Source organism: Lonchura striata, chromosome 3 (genome assembly GCF_046129695.1).
Source record: "Lonchura striata isolate bLonStr1 chromosome 3, bLonStr1.mat, whole genome shotgun sequence".
Classification (NCBI taxonomy): Eukaryota; Metazoa; Chordata; class Aves; order Passeriformes; family Estrildidae; genus Lonchura; species Lonchura striata.
In genome coordinates, this window is record NC_134605.1 from 78,870,676 (window position 1) to 78,892,522 (window position 21,847).

At 38.7% G+C, this 21,847-nt stretch overlaps 1 protein-coding gene across 1 annotated transcript; it reads right to left on the bottom strand.

The window, feature by feature from the left end:
- Window positions 1–1,407: 1,407 nt before the first annotated feature.
- CFAP206 (cilia and flagella associated protein 206) lies at window positions 1,408–16,262 on the bottom strand. Its single transcript, XM_021545812.3, has 12 exons — window positions 16,118–16,262; window positions 14,768–14,851; window positions 14,377–14,467; window positions 13,170–13,358; window positions 12,753–12,911; window positions 11,707–11,915; window positions 10,926–11,045; window positions 8,289–8,487; window positions 7,415–7,552; window positions 5,301–5,494; window positions 4,140–4,283; window positions 1,408–1,716 (listed from the first exon to the last, which is right to left on the bottom strand). The coding sequence occupies exons 1-12, from the start codon at window positions 16,223–16,225 to the stop codon at window positions 1,486–1,488; spliced, it is 1,866 nt and encodes a 621-aa protein (XP_021401487.2). The 5' UTR covers window positions 16,226–16,262; the 3' UTR covers window positions 1,408–1,485.
- Between the last annotated feature and the right edge of the window lie 5,585 nt (window positions 16,263–21,847).

The window sequence follows — 21,847 nt, forward strand, 5'->3', positions numbered from 1 at the left end:
AAAGTAGGATAAAATGAAATTTCAATCACCGGTTTACCTTTAAATAAAAGGTATTTCTGGATTCTTGAAATACCAGTTTGTTGGTAAGAACTATAACATAAAAGCCTAAAAGCAAATTATGACAATATAGAGAGATCACAGCAATAATAAAGGAGCAACACGGTATTTTTTTCTGGGTAAAAAAAAAGAGATGCAGCTAGTAATCGCACTGATACTTTAATTAATAAATCTAATAATTGGTGCCCACTCGTAATTTAAAAACATGGAGGAGCAGCACATCTAGCTGTTATTGATTAGTTTATTTTCCCAAAAGAGAAAATCACATAGTCAAAAACGAAGTTCTTGCTTAGTGCTCCTCTCACGCTCCTTTGGGTTTTTCTAATAATGCTTTAGTGATTTGTCCATGTTGTGTAACTTGAAAAAGTGAAGCCAGATACCTTGAAAAACAACAAAAGAATGCTATCCTGTACAATGCCACAGAAAAGTCACTCAGTAGCTTGAATCTTCAAGCTTCATTGTCACAAGCTTACCTAGCTACAGCCAGGAAACCACACTGCATCACAATGTACACACAAAAAAAAGAGATTTAGAAACCTTAGCACACCCTATGCAATCACATGCATCTGGACATTGTGAAGATAGCAGCTCGAGGAAGTCTTTATTGTCATCAAAAGAATCTGTTTTAAGGTACCCCATTTCCATTTGAGAAGATGTTTCATCCTGAGGCTAAAATAATTCAGGATTTCACAAACAGAAATACCATCTGCAGTTGCATTGATCAGACCTGGCACACATTTCTTCGCCACAAGGACATAAAGCTAATAACTTTTTCTCTGTTGTGCTGTAGGTTTTCAAACACAAGCAAAACAGAGCTTTCAAAAAGGTCCCCTGAAGTCAAGTTCCTATGGTTTGCAGCGTGCTCACCAGTACACTGTTTAACCAATAAATTGCTAGAGACATAAAAGGGTGCCAGAACCACCCAAGACAGATGCCCTCTTCTCAACCTCCCAGCCTTGATCTACACTCATTGGGTTGGGTTAACAGCAGCACAAACGGACAGGCCCAAGGACCCAGAGTGGTTTAATTTTGTTGGTTTTGCCTTCTTGACAATTCTGCTCTAAGGCTGGAGCTGTGACCTTTGAGTGAGTCTCCTGGGGTAAGGTTTTTCATTTAAAGACAGTATTTCAACAAGCAATTATTGCATTCAAACTAAAGTAAAATCCCAGAATGCTACATATTTAAATGTTGGAAGTGAAAGTCCTCGGGAACAACTTGATTCTAAATTCCTATTTAAAATCTGTGCTTCAGGCTTATCACTTCTGTCACTTAATGCCAGTCAGCAGTCCCAACAGATAAGATAAATGAAACAGACCAACTGTTCCTGGAATCAACAAACACAGCAAAGTCTTTAGTGTCTAAATTCAGATGTATTCAGGGATTTTTATATGCACATTCAAGATGTGTCTTCAGGTTTCTCATTTTCACTCAGGTTTCATCCAGTGGTCTTGTTAAGTCTACTGTGACCATATGAGTAGTGGGAGATGATCCTCCTCGGAGACCTTTCAAGAAAACCTGGGGTTTGGGTACATTGCTTGAGTTGTCACACTTAGTCTGGGTGCCAACATCTTTTGGCAAGTACACTTGGGTGAAGTTCTCTCTTCTCATGTGGCTGAGATCAGTCTGCATGGCATGAGTTAACTTGCGGCGCAAGTTGGCCTAAAGACACAAAAAGAATCAGATTAAGCAAAAATTTTGTTTGAACATTTTAACTCCAGTATATACTCAGGAGTGTTTGTCTGTGTTACATCCGTGAGCTTTACAAACCTGGAACATGGCCCACCTTACCCTCTTGAAAATACACAGTTGTGACTGTGATTTGGCAAATCCTGATCTAACAGGATGTGTGAACAGCGCTTTAGGTACCCCACCCAATTTTAAATTAGTCTTTTAATAATTTCATACCACTGGTCATTGTCCTTCAAATTTTGTTAAATGCTTCACTGTTGTTTTGTTAGAATAAAATGTTTTCATGGTAAGTGCTTCCAGTCTTTGGTTTCTGCCAAAAGTTATGAGGTTTAGGGGTTGATGTCACAAAGTATCAGATAAAAGTTTAAAAATGCCTTCTTACACCACATTACTAACCCCTTCATAAGGAGCAAAAGGGTAATTTATGATTAAAGCTGGTTATTCACAGAAATTGTCATAGGTACACAAACAAAACTACTTCTCACAAAGTGTTAATATTCCAAAGCCAGCACTTGAAACAAAAATGGTTTTCCTTATTCCATGGAGTCTTCTATGTCAGCAACAATGTAAAACACTATAAATTATAATATAATGTTCTCCTCAAAATACAGTCTCATGTGCTGGAATTCAGACCCTTTCATGTAAGTGAGAAAGTCCCTGGAGTCCAGTCCAGTCAGTGAAGACTGGAGTCGGTGGAAGCTGGAGAGTGATACAGCTGGCCAAATGTCCTAAATGTTGTATCAGAGCAAGTTAAAATATTCTCCAGCCCCCACCACTGAGGTGCCTCTCTCTGCTGGAATGGAAGGTGAAGCACCTAAATGTAGGCACATTTTGGTACCTTAATCTATAACTGAACCTTACATGCAGAGTCATCAAGCAGAATCCAACAAAGAACAGTAAGGAACTTAGAGAGGAGATGGCATGGGAAGAAAGACAATATATTTTTTTTTTTCTGAGGTTTTAATGACTGAATGTGTGCAATTACAAGGAACTGTGCTTGCACAGAGAAACAAATGTGAGCTAAAAATTTTACTTCTAATAGCATATAGGTTTTCTAACAAAGTAATAGCTTAACATTTCATACCACTAGAAGTTTTTTGGCCAAGTATGAAAAACACAAAAAAACCCCAAAGGCACGTGAGCTCTTTCCTCTAACAAAACCCACAAGTTTGTCTCATGCTTCCCTGAAGTATCAAATTCATTGATGCACTGGTAAACTATTTCTGTTAATTTATCACATTGTTACTAAATGTTTTATCACCTCCATATTGCAAATTAGCGTAGTCAAAGCACTTTTGTATGCATCTGGATTTTTTCTTTCAGCTCTACATCACTAATCTCATATTTGGACAGCTGAGGCTAAAACACCCTTAGTACTTTAAAATACATTCTCTAAATATTTCAAACTAATGAGCTACAAATTTGTTTGTGAATGGTCTTCATGACCAGATATTGGAAAATATCCATTTTTGCTTATGCTGAAGAGACACTGACCACATCTTATGTTTATTTATGTAGTTTTGTCCTTTACAAAAGCAAAAGAGGCTTTTAGCTAAGTTTCTTGTAAACCTAATTGGCTTTTTTATATACCTCAGTAACAACTATTTCTTAGAATCCTTTATGAGCTAGCGACACTGGCAAGACTCCTCAGTCCAAAATTTTGGTTTCCTTTCATAATGTTAGAGATTTCATGGCAAAAATGAAAACAAAGGAAATAGGCTGCCCAGTAGATCACAAGCCTCCACAGTGCATCTGTTCACAGAGGAAAAAAAAAACCCTTTAGATATGTTCAGTTGATATTGTTAACTGCAATATTCTCTGTACTCACAAGTTGTTCATTTCTGAATTCTGAAAATCAGGTGCTATACCTGACAACTGCATGTGCTGGCAAACCCTAGAAAGAAGCTTCTGACATATTTACTGTTAATTTAAAATGTGGTCAACCTTCTATGGACAGACTGTGATTTCCAATCCATCAGAAAATCCTGATAGTATGACAAACATTTGCTCTGGCTTTTTTTCACAAAGAAATTATACAGTAGTATCTTCCACCCATTAAATTGATTTGAATGTAGAACAACCTTAATATTCAATGCAATTCAGTTCAAAACAACAAACTCTTATTACATAAAGAAGGCAACCAAAAAATTTGAAATGAATAGACAAAGCAGTGGAAGAACTGCTCAAAAAACAGGGAAACATATGTAAGAAGTGAGAGAAGAAGTCTAAAAGTAAGGAGAGAGAGTATCCAGAAAAAAATTGAGCCAGTTGTAATGAAGTATATGTCTTTGAATAAAAGCTTATATTTATGTTTCAAGGAACAAAAGTTAAGAATAATTTATTCATAAATTTGTTATATCCAACAATGAAAGTCTGGTAATAACAGTACAAACCAATTTTATAGCTTTTCTTCTCAGTTCCCATTCATTCCATTCATAGGATGTCACAATAGTTGGAGGCAAGATATGAGTATCAGTTTGAGTACCACTCTCACATTTTGGGGGTGGTTTCATCGAACTTTTGCTTGCCTTTCTGGCCTGGATAAAAAGAAACAACCAAAGCCAAGCAAGGCATTAAGAAGAATACACAGAAATAGCATATGTGTATGCTACTTTTTAAAAGCAAATAGAGACCTGCAAACCACAAGTGGATAATGATTTTTACATTCAACAGTATTTTTGCTGTCCATGACCCCACTAAAAGGAAAACATTAAGTACCTGATGAATTTAATTTCTGACAGAAAACTTATGAGGCAGAGGCCACAGCTGAGCTGCAAGCTCCTTTCTACCTACCAATTGCTTAATTGTTGGATTTTAGAAAAATGGGTCCCATCACCAGCAGTATTTTATAATGCAGGCACCTCAGTTTGTCTTCACAAATGGACTAAAAATCACAAATCATAACTGGGAGAAGTGCACACATCTCTGCTATAGCTGGGATATAAACTATATTTGAAACCAAGGGCCAGTTCAAAACTACATTTTTTCCACTGCTAGGAATCTAAAATTCACAAGTCGATCACAGAGAATGTTGTCTATAAATCCAAATCAAGTCTCTGGATTTCACATAATAACACTTCACATTCATTATTGATGACTCTCCTTTTATTTTTTAATATGTTCCATAACTCCTGTCCCCAGATACAACTACACCCTCATCCAGCACACATGGATGGACTGCTGAGCTAAAGCTCCACTTAAATGCAACAGAAGATATGTTAGATATCAAGTTATTTACTGGTCCTTTAAGCTACTTTTGCAAAAATGAGGAAAAGAAACACCAGACACAAGACCTGCTTAGGCTATGGACTAGCAGCTTTTATCACTGCCAGAATGCCTTGGATTTACATATTCTCCTATGAGTAGATAAGGTGAGAATGACACTAAGTAGAAACATTTCTTCAATGCTCTGAAGACCTGGAAAAGATGGACCTTCAGATAGGCAGAGGATTTTACTTCTTTCCTAAAGATAGGTATCATATGTTTTCTTTTAGAAAGGACAGACCAACCAGTGACCCAGCAGCTGTTTAGCAAGAGGCATGGGCAGTGTGTACCTGTGCACGCGGGACAAGGTATTCAAAATGATGATGGAGCTCAAGCAGTTGAATTAGTTCTGCATATTCTTTTGCTTTTTCTACATTCAACTGAATGAACTTATCTGGATCTTGAGCAAAGATGTATGCAGCTTCGTTTGAACTGAAAACATAGTATTTCCCATTGTGCTTCAAAATTCCAATAGCAGGATTTCCTAAAAATTAGGAGAAAAACCAACCCAAAATTAACACCACAAATTAAAATAGTGAACAGTATAATATCCAATACAAAAGACATTTGTAATCAAGATTCTGTGTTCCCTCAAGTTATTTTCACTTCCTTCATTTCTGAACTCAGTATAAACCCTTGAAAGCAAGCTTTTTTTAAATACAGAAAACTCTATTTTGTTAGGTCACTAAAACTGCTTTTTATCAGTTCACATCCAGCATGCCTTAGGTGCATGTCTCAGAAAAACAACAGATAAAACACATACAGCAAAGGCATAAGAAACTAGTTTCTACTCTAAAATGTTTCACTTAAAATCTCCAGCAAATACCTGATTGCAGAACAGTAGTGCATTTATACCAAAGAGCATAACACTGAGATGAACTGAAGAAGCAGATAAAGCAGCTGGGAAGCTGAACAACAAATTAACAGAGAAAATAAAGTGTAAATAAAGGCCAAATAAATTATATAGGAAAACACAGACTGATTTCAAGGACAGTGGCAGGTTGTGCTTAAATGTCTTTTCCCAGGGAAGACTAGAATCATCAGAGACAGTGCCTTGAAAATACTCAGTCAAAAAAGGAATTATTAGTATGCAACCAGAGGAAGAGAAGAAAACCAATATTATAACAACCTGTAGGCTACATTTGTAATAATACACTTTGTTCCAACACAGCAAATAAAAGGAAGCTAGGAGTGATCAAAGGCTTGTGATACCTTTCATAGAAGGAGGGGTTAGCCTCCTCAGCATTAAAAAGAAAAAAAAGAAATAATATTTCTTTTTTTGTAAAACCGTGAATTGTGTGCCACATAAAATTACTATTTAGTAATTTTCCTAACAGAAGGACTATCAAGTCTTTATTGAAATTATCAAGCCAGAGCTTAAAACCATCTCAAAAAGAGGTACCTTTTCATAGCATATATAATAATAATTGTGGGGCTCTTGAGAATAAGAACATCCCATGTCAAACTCTAGATAGATTCCAAAATCAATTAGATGAACAAAAAATTTCTTTGAAGGATTATTCAACAGAATGTTACAGACTCAACATTAATCAGAGGAAATCCCATAACCACCAACTGCTAGAACAAGAAGGGATATAATTAAGGAAAGATCACTCTGATTTGAATTCTCGTAATTTTAAATTGTACATGATTGTCCATGTGCAATAATCAGATACAGGGCTAGAGAGACCTTCAATCCAACTAAGGACAGCTGTTCTCATGTGAAATACTAAGTAAGTGTAAGTAAATTACATTGCCAATAAAATATCTGTTCTTTAACACTGACAAGTAAATGGCTGTATTTTCCTCTCAAACTCCCATAGGCTTAAAAAAATTCTGTATGGACAGGTTCTAGAAAGTATAGAGAGATGGAAAACATGAACTAGAATAGCTGAAATAAGGCTAACTTTCAAGACAAATGAGCCTACAGAGACCAAAAGCTTTTTAGTACTTCATCATGACTATTTAAAAATACATATGAGGTTGGCTATTTAAAAATACATATGAATGGCTATATTTACTATATATGGATGCACAAAATAGAAGGAATGGCCATTTCCCTATGCCTGCATTACAGCACACGAACAGTAATCAAACCTGTATTCAGCTGCAGTGTATGTTATACAGACACACACAGAGCAGGAAGAAACATTTATCCATCCCATCTTGTTTCTCCTCTGCTTCCTCTTCAAGCCTTCTAAGGGCAGTTTATTTGTGTATTTAAAAAAAGATACTTTAACAAGGGAAATAAGTTACCTGGGGTGAAAATTACAAATCTAGATAAACAGTATTCCAGTTTGGATATAAGAGGATGCATTCAGAATGCCTTAACATTTTTCTTAATCCTTGTCTAAACATACAGTGTAAACATACAGTATGGAAAATACCTAACCACAAAGCATACCTGGTAGGGTAATACCTTTCACGGCAATAGAATGTGCACAAAAACCATGGTACTGGATCAGCAACTGATCAAAATTATCAGTTGTCTCTGGAAAAAGCCATTCTTGGTTCCTGAAATCAGAAACATTCACTCTGGTTCCTAAGAAAAGATAAAACAGGAAGGATTTCAATATTAAAATATCAGATTACTAAAAGCTAATAATATTACAGGATGATCAGATAACTCTGGTTTTCACAGGATGACCTGCAGTGCCCAGATCGCAAAAGCCAAACTTTAGTCCTGACTTAAAAGAGAACCTACTGAAAATCAGTCCTGCAAGAATCTTTTTTAGTAGCATTAGTTTTCTTTGAAAACACGAGAGAAGAAAAGCCAACAGGGACAACAAGAAGAAGATAATATTTTATTATTTGATTTTGTTTTCACCCTCACATGCATTACAAACTCCCTGGCATAAAACTTGGTTCCTAGGGATACCATCTTACAAAAAAAACTCTGCTGGTAAACGAAGCCCTGTTAAATTGTTAACAACCTACCCCTCAATTTCCAAAGTTCTGAAAGGTATAAAAAGACATAAATACACATAAAAACTTTCACAAAAAATTATAATATTTTCTGATCATTCTGCCATTTTTGTAAGGTATACTTGTATCTAGAAGTTTTATTTTAATTTTATATGTAAAGATAGAATCACAAGCTACACTACATGAAAATGTAAATCTATAACCTACAAGGCTTATTTTAATTTACTGTGCAAATTCTGAGTATTAAAAAAATCAATATATAGCACCTTCTGTAAAAGATCTATTGTAAAGAAAATTCAAACTACAAAATCTTGGAAAATTAAGGAAAACCAAAAAGTTTCAACTTTCCATACCCATGGTTTCTTTTATCCTTTCCACATCACTTTTCACAGTCACTCCTTCCAGAAGAGATGTTAGCATTTCCTCTGGAAAAAGCTGTGAGTGGATTTCCAAGAATTGTTGCAGATTGTCAGCCATATTTGTGAGGAAGTTTAGCAGTAGCATTTCATCCTGGAAGCCAGTCCAAAGCTTGGAAAGTTCCATAAACAGAGGCTAGAACATAAAGAAAATTATCTGAAATGTAGATTTGTTTTATATCTATGGTGTAACCCAAGCACTGTGCACAACAATCTCAGCTATGAACAATGCAGGGCTGATCTCCAAGGCCTTCAGCAACCAGAAATTCCAGGGGAACTCAGGGACACTGTAAGAGGAGCTTCCGTCACATATGCCTAAAGCAAGTATATCCATCATGTCAACCCACAGGCAAGAGCTGTACTTTTCTATATTTTACTCCAGAGCCTTTCTCAAATAAATGTACTCTCTCACCATGCTTTGAATTTAGCACTTCACTGACAATACACTTTTATAACTGAAAATATGGCGTACAGAAGTAAGGACCAGAAGCAACACACCTGATTAATTACCAAAGTAGGTAAAACCACACCTATATACAAACTATCAGGTTTTGTTATTTTGTCTGCCCTGCTTCCAGAGTGAGTTGGTGCCACAGCCCCCAGGCCATCATGTGTGTCAAATGGAAGGGGTGCAGGCCTCTTCAGAGTGGTCCAGGGTTCAAGGCAAAACTGGAGGCTCCCTTCATGCGATTGGCATACAGGTGTAGGCACATAAAGAAGCAGCCTATAAGCTTTAAGTTTAAATGCTGTTTTCAATGACAGTGACATAAAATGTGCCCTGTTACATCTAAACACACAGAGAGTATTTACAGGAAGAGAGATTCAACCAATCTGAAATGTACACTTAACCACACATTTTATGCATGTTAACATTATCATAAGAGCAGTCAACAGAGCCAGCTCTGGAATTCATCAGCATTGCTAATGCTGTGGAAATGTTATGGTTACAAAAAGAGAAGAAACTAAAGGAAGATCAAAAACATTCTTAATAGAATAAACAAAGAATATTAATGAAATGTACTATTTTTCCTAAAACAAATGTTTACTACAAATCTAGCCTTATCCTATGCTTTTTAAAAGACAGAATGCCCTGCTTCTCTACCTCTGTAGAGGATCCAGCTTGTCAGCAACAAGCCAAAGACAAGAAAAGTTGTTTAAATGATGTGTTAATAGAACAATCTCTACCTGAAAAGGATCTGAAATCAAAAGGCATTATATATTCTGTCTTTGGCAGAGAAGACAAAACAATTAACCAGCCAGAAGAGAAAAAAAATTCCAGGAAGGCAGCAAACAACAACAGACAGCTTTTAGGGAAAAAGTAAGGTACATCTGTCACCCAAGCCCCATAAAGATATAGAAGAGGAAAAACTGCTTTAAGTACCTGGACAAAAGGGGAAAATGATCTCCAAATGAGAACATTTGGTTTGTAAAATCAAAAGCATACATAAATTGAAGCTTGGATCACTTAGTTAAAGTGCCATTCCCATGAGTTTCCAGCTTGGATGCTCTTATGGGAAGTGTAAAAAATACTCTGAGTAGGTGGGGGTCATGATCTTCCTCTTCCTCCACAGTAGACTTTATTTTGCTTTCTAATAATTAGCTTAGAATGTTGAAAAATAGCCTAAAATATGTATGAAACTGTATGCTGGTGCAGCAGCTAACCACAAGGAATTGGAATGATAATCAAATCACACAATATTACAAGTTCTTACAAGAAAAGCAAATTAAATAAAGCTGGTTTCTAGCATATTTCTCTCCTGTTTCCTTTATAACATGCCAGCATAATAATCCCAGGTTTTCACAGGGTCTTTAAGCAGCCTCTCTCATAATACCTGTAGATCACAGCACTGATCATCCCCTTCCCCTAATACCTCTTTCCCATGTCCTGTCATTCCCAACCAAGGGTGCAACAGTACAGAATATCAATCCTTCAGTGGCTGCTCACTGGCCAGAGAGCAAACTCCATTTCAGACCTGATCTTGGTAAGGCTCTAATTGTGTGTCTCTAGCTGCTCTTCTTTTCCCCCATAAAACTTGCACAAAATGACATATTTTGATATCTTTGGACTCTGACAAATGTGACTGAAACTTGCCAACAGGTTCAGAAGCTATTGGGAAGGGAAAAGAGGCTGACAGCCCCATCACAGAAACCCAGTTTCTTCAGAAAAACTATATCAATGACTCATACTGTAAGTACAGCGATTGCTATAATAACTTTAATAACTTTAAAGAATCATACTCTATTGTGCTGTTTTCTGCAATCATTATGTTCTTACAGTTTCTGCAAAGAACAGGAAAGAATATATACACACACAAAAAAGGAAATCTACAAATAATGACAACTCAAGACACAGTAAAATACCATTTAATTCCTTTGCTCCCTTTGTGTACATTACCTTCTTCTTACTTTAGTCTTTTATTTGTCCCTTCAAAAATCATAGGTGATACTGTATCAGAGAAAAAATATAGAGCTTCTTGCTAAACATAAACTATTCAAAAACACACCAGCAAAGTATCTTACTTTAATAATGTTTTCTACTGAAGAACTAATGGGTTTTCCATTCATAATACTTACAAAAACTTCTCTGGACTCTATTGAAGTCTTATCCTGCACTGTGTTTTTCAATACCATCATTGCTGCTTCAAACTGAACATCCAATGATTCAACTTCTTGAGCACTTCCAATTGCATTAGACTGGAAAGAGAACATCAGGTAAGATATATTGCACTCCAAAAATCAAGTATTTAGTAATAAGTATATGCCTGGGCCTCTTCATTTATTTTTTTCTTAAATGTTTAGGTGTTCTGGCACTTCAGTCACACATAAACTACCAATATTTATAGAAAATCCTCTACATTTTCCCAATGAAGAAATAAAAAAAATAAAAAAAAAGACTTTTTTTCAATGCCTTATACAGGAAAGACTAATAAAAACCTGCAGTTTCTCAAAAGACAAATGAAAAGCTCTTAATTAACAAAACAAGAATTTAAATTGTATTTGTGAAAGACTTTTGATGACTCTAGATATTTTGGGGGTGTCTGCAGACTAAAACTGAGATGATTTATGGATTGATCAAGGAGATTTTTTTCTCTCATGCCTTTTGAGACAGAGAATCAGTATGCAAGCAACTGTTTAATGGTGGACTTGGCAGTGCCAGGCTAATAAGTTAATGGTTTGGCTCAATGATTTTAAAGATATTTTCAAACCTAAACAATCTATGGTTCTTTATCTAAAGATGTATTTTATTTTATTTCATTTATTTCAGAATATTTTTTCTTCTATTTCTGTCCTGTGCAAGTAGGTAACTTGAAGACATTCCATCTGCAATAAAAGTCCACAGGCTATAACATCTCACCTGAAGGATGCAAAGGAAGGCTTCATACTGTCTCACATTGAATAGTGCTTCTTTCAATTTAAAAAGCCTAAGCCGGGAGAACCTTTGGGGCTCTTCCTGCATGGATTCCAGCAGGGCTGTGTAGCGGTGGGCTAGCAGCTGGCAGGAATTCAGACGTTCATCGAGAGTCCGTGTAGCCGACGGAATGGCTTCACTCAGGATGCCTGGCACTAGTCACACAGAATAAATACAAAATATGTATAAAAGGAATTAATGAAATCATTACCACGTGGTAAAAGTGCAATATTTGAGCATAATGGTCTTCCAATGAAATTTTGATTTCTACATTTTGTTCTTATATTCACGCATTTCCAAATACTTGCAAACCAGATTAAACCACCCTATCTCACTAGTCAGGTTGTTGCAAATATTTAGAATTACAATGTGGAAATACCACAGTGTGTCACCACAGGCCCCCAGCTGGGGAATAATTAGCATTGACTCCATGATTGCAGAAGGCTGATCAATTGCTTTATTATATCATCTTATACTATATTGTACTACACTTATTAGGAAACTCAGTAACCCTTACAGCCACTCCAATACAGCTTTGGCCTAATTGGTCAATCAATCCAAACACTATCCAGTGTCCAATTAAGAAATCACTCTTTGGTAAACAAATCTTCATGACACATTCCACATGTGCACAACAGCAGGTGCAACAAGTGGAGATAAGAATTGTTTCTCATTGTTTTCTCTGATCTTCTCACAGCCTTCCCTGGGAAAGTCTGTGCCTGCTCTCTGTGGCCAGAGAGCTGCTGCCACAACAGTCAAGTCAAGGAATGTGAGAAAACTTTGCTTTATCATAGGTGCAACTCTGTTACTACAACTGACATGGGTTTCCTGAGAGAATCCGCACTATTTTCAATTCTCAGTTTCTTAATTTGTAAAATATCATTAAAAATAATATGACTCCCTAAAATGGGAAATTATTGGAGCAGTTCCAGTGAAGAAGTCCAGGAAGAATGAATTGGGAATACCCAACTCAAACGCAGTTGTTTACTTACAGTCATCAATGCCGCTCCCTCCTTTCTGGCACTGCTTGTTGTACAAACGAATTCCTGTCACTATCATGGCAAGATCTTTCAGCTGCTGTTCTTTGTCCTTCTTACTGAGTGAGATGAAAGTAATCATCTCTGTCTGGGGGAATACACTCTGCAAGGCAGCTGTTAGCGTTACAAAGTCAGAGAAAACCCTCAATATGAGGGAAAAGAAAATCAATAAGCAAAAATAGCCTCTCCTGAACAAATGCAAAAAGTAGGAAATATATGGGAAATTTACATTTCAAAGCTGAGCAGTGATAGTTTGGATAGCAAGCATTCATCACAGTTTACCATGTTTGTATCTAAATATCAGCAAAGAGAAGGTGAAATTTTATTTTTTCAAGAAAAAAAGCCTAATTTGACAGCTGGGAGTTTACTGACCTGTTACCTCTCTGACAGCCTCAATATCTGTTGGGGATCCCAGGCCAGATCTCAGCAGCACATAGGTAACGATGTTTTGACACACGTTCTCCGTTTCTTCTTGCACACGTGGACCACTCTCTGTGATGGCTCTAACTATAGGAGCCAGTTTTCCTTCCAGAACACGCGCCTGCTCACTCAGTAATTCATCTAGGAAAGAAGGTAACTTAGAAAGTGCTATCTAAATCCTTTGAAATTTGGTTTATACAGAGGATGCAGGTCAGAGCACCAGTTTAAGGTTTCTGAAGCACAGGTACGTGGAAGAGATGTTCATAGTACCAAACAATTAGAATTAAAAACAGCAGAGTTAAACATTAATAAAATTAGCATAATTAACATCAGTCAGTAGAGTCCTGAGAACTGTTCAGGCCAAATTAAACAGCAAATTTCTGGCTCTCTGGACTCCTATGACTGTAGGAGGACCTAACTTACACACATATTTCAAACACACCTGAAGTTACATTCTCAAATCTGAATACTACTCAAGATCTCAAAAACTTACTGGAGTTACTGAGCTTATAGAGTTCAGAGGATTTAGGAGCAACTTCCAGTGTTGCTAATTTTTGGGTTTAATCCATGCTAACAGGAAAACAGGAAATTTTCATTATCTCCCCACACAGAAATGTTTATTTCACATCTATTCTTGTTCTGTGTCTTCTATTTCCCAGCCAGCCTCCACTGTCCCTTTCAGATCAGGAATTACATTTACAGCAGAGGCATTTTCCTCACCTCATTTTATTTTCACATTCTCATTCTTAGACTATACGAAATTACTACCAATGAGACAAAAATATACTCAGCTGAAGCTGTAACTGATTGTTCAAGATTACTCAAATCTCCCAAGTAGGGATATTGATAAAATACTGACTTCTGAGTGCCTTCAGACACACAGGTGCAGGTGCAAGCTTTTCTTGCTGAAGGCAGCTAACCACTGAACCTGAAAGTGTAATTGTCCTCAAGCAACCTAATACTCATACTCAGTAAATCAGCATGAGAAGAGTGTACTCTCAAATCTAATGGACACTTTTCCCTACTATATCCATACTGAAATATCAGACTCCTATACAGCAAATTTCTCCTGGGATTTTTAGTTTGCTTTACTGCAGTAATTACCATTCTTAAATTATAAACTCAGAATCAACTTCAATGAAAACATATTTGAAATTACCTCGGCTTGCATAGTTCATATCAAAGTAAACTTGCATCTTAATTGTGCTTAGGGATGGGTTTGTTGTGTCAAGCAGTCTGGTAACACAGAGCTAAAAAGAGAGTCAGAGAAGTGAGTTCTTTCTCATCTCTGGGGAAACATCTGAACTGATAGTGATCTACTACAGGTTTCACAACAGCTGTAGAGCCCCCTCACTACCATTTTCTCCATATAAAGCTTCTCTAAGGCATTTATTTATGGAAATATAATCCATACTTCAGCTACAGAGCTATGAGAATAAAGCAGCACTAAAATTTTGGAAGTATTCATGTCATTTTAGTTATAGGAACAGGTAGAAAATAATGCTATAGTCTTAGATAGGTAGTGACTCTCAACATCATGTCACAATTACCTGGATAAGATCTTGCATATCGTTTTCTGTAAGTATTCGATCCATATTAAAATCATTTCTTGGATCTAAAACAACAGCTTTCACCTAGAGATTGCCAAAAGAAAGATACTAATTTATGTCACAAAATACCATCTTTGCAACTCAATTTTTATTTTCTAAAAAATCTCAGATGCATTCAATAATTCTTTACTATTCTTTTTTATCCATTTCAGTCTTTGATAATTAAACAAAATTACTTAATTTCACATCTTCCTAGTTTCAATCTCAGTTCTCAGACACAAATGAAGAAAAAAATATTTTTGTGATACAAATATTTAAATATAGCTCCTTTAAAATTATTTGGAAAAATATTTTCTTAAGTAACATTTTTTGAAAATCTATCATGGTTGTTTATAAACTTCTTAGTTGGTGTTATATGCATCAATATAAACACTTGCCATTTGAATAAGGAACCCCATAGTTTGCTACATGCAGGAAAATAAGTGCATGTTTGCAATTGGTGTTCATGCTGGGTGTCTTGCCAGCCACTTGTACGAACTTTTTTACTCATTAATATTTTCCTGCTTATTTGATTAATACTGCTTTTGAGCCCAATCTTTTTTCTAAAGTGTCACCTTTAGGGGAAAAAATAGCCTATTAACAGTACTGCTGTGAAGCATTCACATTTATATACAAGTTTATCAAGAGCTGATCATCAATAAAGAAGGAATCTAGTCCATCTTTCTTCAGACAGCTTTGCAGGTGCATTCAGACTATATTCTGCAGCAATGCTATGTCTCCTAAGAGACGCCAAAATATAAAATGTTTTTAGGATATTTATAGTGTCTACCAAGGACAATACTGAGATTGATTCTATTAAATTTTCACTTTAAATGGGATCAAAGCCTGTTCCTTCAAATATTCAGCCCATTTATACTACCTGGCCCTGTCAGAGCAGAGCAACAAACAAAATTATCTATCACAAGAGAGGGAGGAGGTGAACATCGAAGAATAAATATAGCTGCTGCATTAAACATTCATCTATGCATCACAGGTTCATTTATGAGAGTGCGAAGAAAACCTGGTAAAACTTGGCAAAACTTCTCTTTTTCACTTCTGAAAGAAAACACTGGTTTATCTGCCTGCAGAAGAAAGAGCTCCAAGCTGGAGTTCAGAGTTTGCAGGACTCGGCACCTGCAGCCTTCTTGAAGTATTACAGTCAATAAGATTTCAGGGGTATAATCTACTTTTTCAGGTTTTTAGGACCCAATACTGGATGTCACTGAGTGCCGCGATTGGAGACGAAGGTATTTCCAAGCTCGGGTCAGCCCTGAAAGCCTCGGCTGCCGCCAGCCCTTCGTTTGCGCTTACCATGAAGGCCACCAAGGTTTCCGAGAGGCTCTGTCCCTGGGCAGCGCACTCCAGGCCCACCTGGCGGATTATCCTCTTGATGACGCCTCGGCTCAGCTGGCCGGCCATGCCGGCCCAGCGCGCACGCCGTGTAGCCGCTCAGACTCACCGCAGCGAGGGCGGCCCGCCCGCGCCCGGCCCGGCCGGCGGCCGCGGCCAGCGCCGGCCCGCGCGTTGCCCTGGGGACGCGCCCGGCGGCACAGCGGGGATTGAGCTTACACACAGAGCACGGGGAGACGCTGTCCGTGCAGGACACACGGGGCAGTGTGCGTGCAGAACTTACACGCCTGCATATATTCCGAAGACGCGGCTGTGGAAGCACAGGAGTGGAGGTGTGAGTGTCTCGGCGCGCACACGAACCGTGTGCGGATGTCTGCAGCTATGGCTGTATGAAGGTGTGTGTAAATATAGATACGTTTGTATAAAGACACATACATACTGTACATAAGCATATGTACCTTAATATCACAGAATCATTAGGGTTGGAAGGAACCTATAGAAATTATCCATTCTAACCCCCTGCCAAGGCAGGGTCACCTAGAGCAGGTTACTCAGGAACATGTCCAGGTGGGTTTGGAACATCTCCAGAGGGAGAGCCACGATCTCTCTGGGCAGCCTATCCAGGGCCCTGCCACCCTTAGTGCAAAGAAGTTCTTCCTGATGTTGAGGTAGAACACCTTGTGCTTTAGATTGTGGCCACTGCTCCTCACCCTCTCACTGGGCACCACTGAAAAGTGTCTGGCACCCTCCTCTTGGCACCCATCTTTGAGCTATTTAGTGATTAATGAAATGCCCTCTCAGTCTTTTCAAGACTGAAGAGGCCCACCTCCTGCAGTCTCTCCTTATGAGAAAGATGTTCCAGACCCCAAATTGTTTTTATGGCCCTCCTCTAGACCCATATATGCTCATACATACAATATATACACCATGGCAGCGGGGGTCAGAACTAGGTGATCCTTAAGGGCCCTTCCAACTCAAACTGTTCTATGAATGGCCTGCTGAAGGGGGTAGAGTGGGAAAAAGAAAACCTTCATGCCAAGCAAGCACAGAGCCAAAACACCTGTGTGTTAACAACACACCACAAATACAAAGCACAGCATCACAAGGAATGCTGATAAGCAAGTTAACTCCATCCCAGCCAGACCCGGTACAGATAAATGTATTTACGCACCTATAAATGCATACAACACATAGATAAATTCATACATACATGTATAAACAAAATGTGTGTATGGTACACAGTGAGTGGTGCAGGCAGAGGCAGCACAGACAAGGCAACTTTGCTCTGCAACACAAGCAAGAGAGCCATCCTTGCTTTCAGGTCTCATGATTGCTGCTGGAGGTGGCAACTCCTTGGGTGTAGTGCCTGCTAATGCTACAGGTCACAGCCTGCACATACAGCCCAGTGAGCCCCAGGTTGTTGCACACACCAGTGGGCACACCACTGGATGAATGCACTGCCTTGCTGTAAGTGCTTCAGTTAGTCAATATGCAATTACTTCTAGCTTTTCTGTGTCAGATAGAGGAAAGAGTAATAGCATGCTAATTAAACTTAAAAGCCATGTCCCTGGAAGGCAATCAAATAAGCTCAAAAGGCACAGGGAATGTGGGGATAACAGATGAAAAGTTTTCCACTGATTTAATTTTTTTGCCTTTGATTTACACTGTCAGACAGAGGGAACTCCACTGAGAATCATGATGAGATCAAGATGATATTTTTTTTTTCCACTATGACCTCAGACAAGTCACTCTTATCAGTAAAATTAAGATGATACTATGCTACCTGGCAAGTAGCTGCAGGGTTGCATCCATGTTGTCAGTGTGTGTACAAAGGCAGAGTGCAAGGAGTGCCAGCATAACCCATGGGAAATGCTTTTGGGAAGATCTGTAGAACAGGGATCAAAACAATCCTGCAAAGGACAATTGTGAAGTCTTAGGTTTCATTCTAGTAGCACAGCTAATGGGGTTTCTTAATATGTCCTCTGCATTGATATTTAAAAATTCTATACCCTTAAGCCCAGCAACTATAGCAAGATTTTCATCAAGAGAATAAAAATCTACAGGATCTCTTTTTCTACAAATTGCTGGATGATAACGTTTTGAGGCCCTTCCTGAAGCAGACGTGTGTTGCTGTTAGTGAGCTTAGGGTCACAGAGATTTTCCTCTATGCTTCCTGGTAAATCACACAAGAACCAGCTCTTCTGCAGGTGGGGAGGAGCAAGAGGAGAAAAAAAAATGTAGTTTTGGGGATTAGAAGGAGTAAGAGAAGGTGCCAATGCCAGCTCTCTCCCTACAAAGGCAAATTTCAAGTCAGTCATAAACCTTGGTGCTCAAAGTAGTGCTGGCAACACTTCCTCCTGAAAAGATTATCAGCTAAAAGTGGACAGTTTTTCAGAGTTCAACCAAACGCTGTTGGCAGTAGAGATGGAGGTGGAGCCTGCAGCTTTGTCGATGCAGAAAGTCAGTTCCCATACCATAACAGTCAGCAAGACTTTCGCTGACACCTTCACAGGCTTAGTTTTTATACAAATAAGGGGAAGGGGATTATTTATTTTCCAAAGAAAAACATACTTTCAGGGAAGGGTTGTAATCTGTACTAGACCACAAAAATTACTTTAATTTATTTGTAACTTACTGAAGACTTCAGGTTGCACAAGACTGTTTTATAACCAAAGCATCTGGATTTCTCTTCTAGAATTAGTATCAACTTTTAAACGATTCAAAGAATGGAGGCCTGGTACCTGAAAGACAGATAAATTCTTCCCCCTGGCGGCGTATGTAGGCCATTGACAGACGGTCAGTAAAAAGATTCCTGCATTGTGATAGGAGGAATTCCCGGATTAGTTTGAAGAGGCATTAAAAATAACACACACGGTTGTTTTTAAATCTCTGTAAAGTTGGATACCTTAGTGGTATTTATTAATGGAAAATAATATCAGCTATTTGATGAATTTGCTATCACATTAAACTGGCTGTCTCATCTAGGAAGACACCCCTTTATTCAGCTATATACAGAAGATGGGATTTACTTAACAGGTTGCTCATCTGAGAATATACCCTCATTTTGCTAGTGTGGGGACAAAGTTGAAGCTGGTGCTTTTACACCACTGATCTGCAGAGGAAACAACTCAGCAGTCCAGTTCAGGGCATGGCCTGAGTCAGATTAGGTGAACAGAGCACTTGTTTCCCAGAAGATAACAATTGCCAGGATGGCACAAAGCACTGCTTTCTGAAGCTTCACCCATTTCCCGTGCCTAGTGGAGATACTGGCCTGAGAAAGAGTCTGTCTGAGTTCCATTAACACAGCTACATTCACCAAGGGATTCTGCACTCACTAACCCTCCAGTCACTTCCACTCATGGCTCATCTGAAAAAGACCTTCCAGCTCAGTTAGCCTCTCTCTGCACTCAGGCCTCCTCTGACTAGAGACCCTGCTGAGCACCAGCCTCTTGGCCTGAAGGTCTTCTGCTGCCATAAACACTCCAAGGCACCAGTTAAAGCTCTTCAAAGATGATACACCTAAGTGTAAGGATTTACAGTTGACAGGGCAGGACACAAGCAGAAGCTGAGTCCCTTTCCTCATCTCTGAAGTTAAAACATAAACTGGGTTATGCAGGTTTTTGTTTTCTACTCTTCAGTGTCCTGAAGCCACCTTGCACCTTGATGCAGAAACTAAAGTCTTGATTAGGCTTGGTTGTTTCAAAGGAGCAGTGCAAGGAAAGCCTGTCTTCACACAGGAATTAAAGGCCTGTCTCTTTTGAGAGGAAAATATATTCCATCTATCTGGCTTTATTTCCAAAGTGTCACAGAGAAGTGTCACAGTCAGAAATACATTTTGTGAGAACAGACAAGTCATGTCACCTTTTTCTTGCTTGTCTATTAGTTCATAAATAAACCTGACTTTCAAAATTGAGAATGTTTTGGTGCAAGGATTTTTATTATTTCTTCCTCCTCAAATCTGTGTATCAACAAATGGAAACCTCTGTGCTTGTACTGCCTTGCTTGAAGCACAGACCGGGCTGACCGGCTCAGCTTTAATGACATAGTCACACAAGAGCAGGCAGTGCTATTTTAAGCTTCCATGATTCTCCTGAAAAGCTATGTAAGTGATAGGTATGTAACCACTGCAGACTCATTGAGGCACAGTGCAGACTAATGGTTCACATTGAAAGGAATCCTAGTCAACATTTATAGCAATTATTTAACATATGGTTTACAGTCTGAGCCTCCCTTTTGGAATGTGATAAAGGAATGTTAGACTGTTCTTCTATTTACTTCTCCCAGCTCCAACATTTTTTGCATTAAAGAAGGGATATCTGAGAATGCCAGTGCTGTGTCTCCCCCTAATTCCTCTTCTATCAGAGTTTCACTGCAATATGAGGATACCTGGAAGGGAGCGGAGACTTAACATAGGACAGGGGTCTCAGGGAAGACAAAAGATATTCCCAGGATGAAACCATCACCAAGGCAGCAATATTTTGCTGGACAAAAAAAGTCCAATTTGTCTTTTAACTCTGAAATAGAAAAAGAAAAAAAAAAAAGAGGAAAAAAAAAAAAGACAGATAACATGGCACAAAAAGTTTTCCTTTAATTTGACTATTTCTGGGGGAAAAAAAACCCAGAAGTATAGAAACCCAGTTAATAAATGCACTACTGTAAGCCTGGATCCCTTAGCAGGCACAATAGATGCACTGTATTTGCCAGGTTACAGAAAAGGGTGCAGAGCACAATTATTTGTCCTTCAAATCTTGAGAGCTCTGGCAGTCACTGTGCAGAGGGAGTGGAGAGATTCCAGACATACCATCAGTGCCTCAACTGGAAACTCCTGCAAAAGATGCGCTATTCAGCTGTATTCAGATGAATCACTACTTAAGGCTCCCAAACAATATCAACATTACATTACCATTTCAGTTAAAGGCATTTATAAAAGTAATCAATAGAATTTTACATTAATCATCCCTTTAAAAAAATCTGCTCAAAGCTAGACCCAGGACTTACCATAGACTCAGAATCACAGAATCACTACGTTGGAAGAGACCTTCAAGATCATCAAGTCTAACTCATGCCCTAACACTTCAACTAAACCACAGCACTGAATGGCACATCCAATCTTCTTTAAACACATCCAGGGATGGTGACTACCACCTCCCTTGGCAGACCATTCCAGTATTTTATCACTCTTTCTGTAAAACCTTTTTTTATAATATCCAACCTATATTTCCCTTGACACAGCTTAAGACTGTGTCCCCTTGTTCTGTCAGCTGCTGCGTGGAGAAAGAGACCAGCCCCCACCCTGAGTACAGTAATCTTTCAGGGAGTTATAGAGATTGATAAGGTCACCCCTGAGTCTCCTTTTCTCCAGGCTAAACACCCCCAGCTCCCTCAGCCATTCCTCACAGGGTTTGTGTTCCAAGCCCCTCACCAGCCTCGTTGCCTCCTCTGGATGCTCCAGCGTCTCAACATCCTTCCCAAACTGAGGAGTGAGAACTGGACACAGCACTCGAGGTGTGCCCTCACCAGTGCTGAGTATGGGGAAGGATGACCTCCCTGCTCCTGCTGGCCACACCATTCCTGACACAGGCCAGGACACCCTTGGCCTTCTTGGCCACCAGGGCACACTGCTGGTCCATGCTGAGCCGGCTGTTGACCAGCACCCCGAGGTCCCTTTCTGCCTGGGTACTGCTCAGCCAC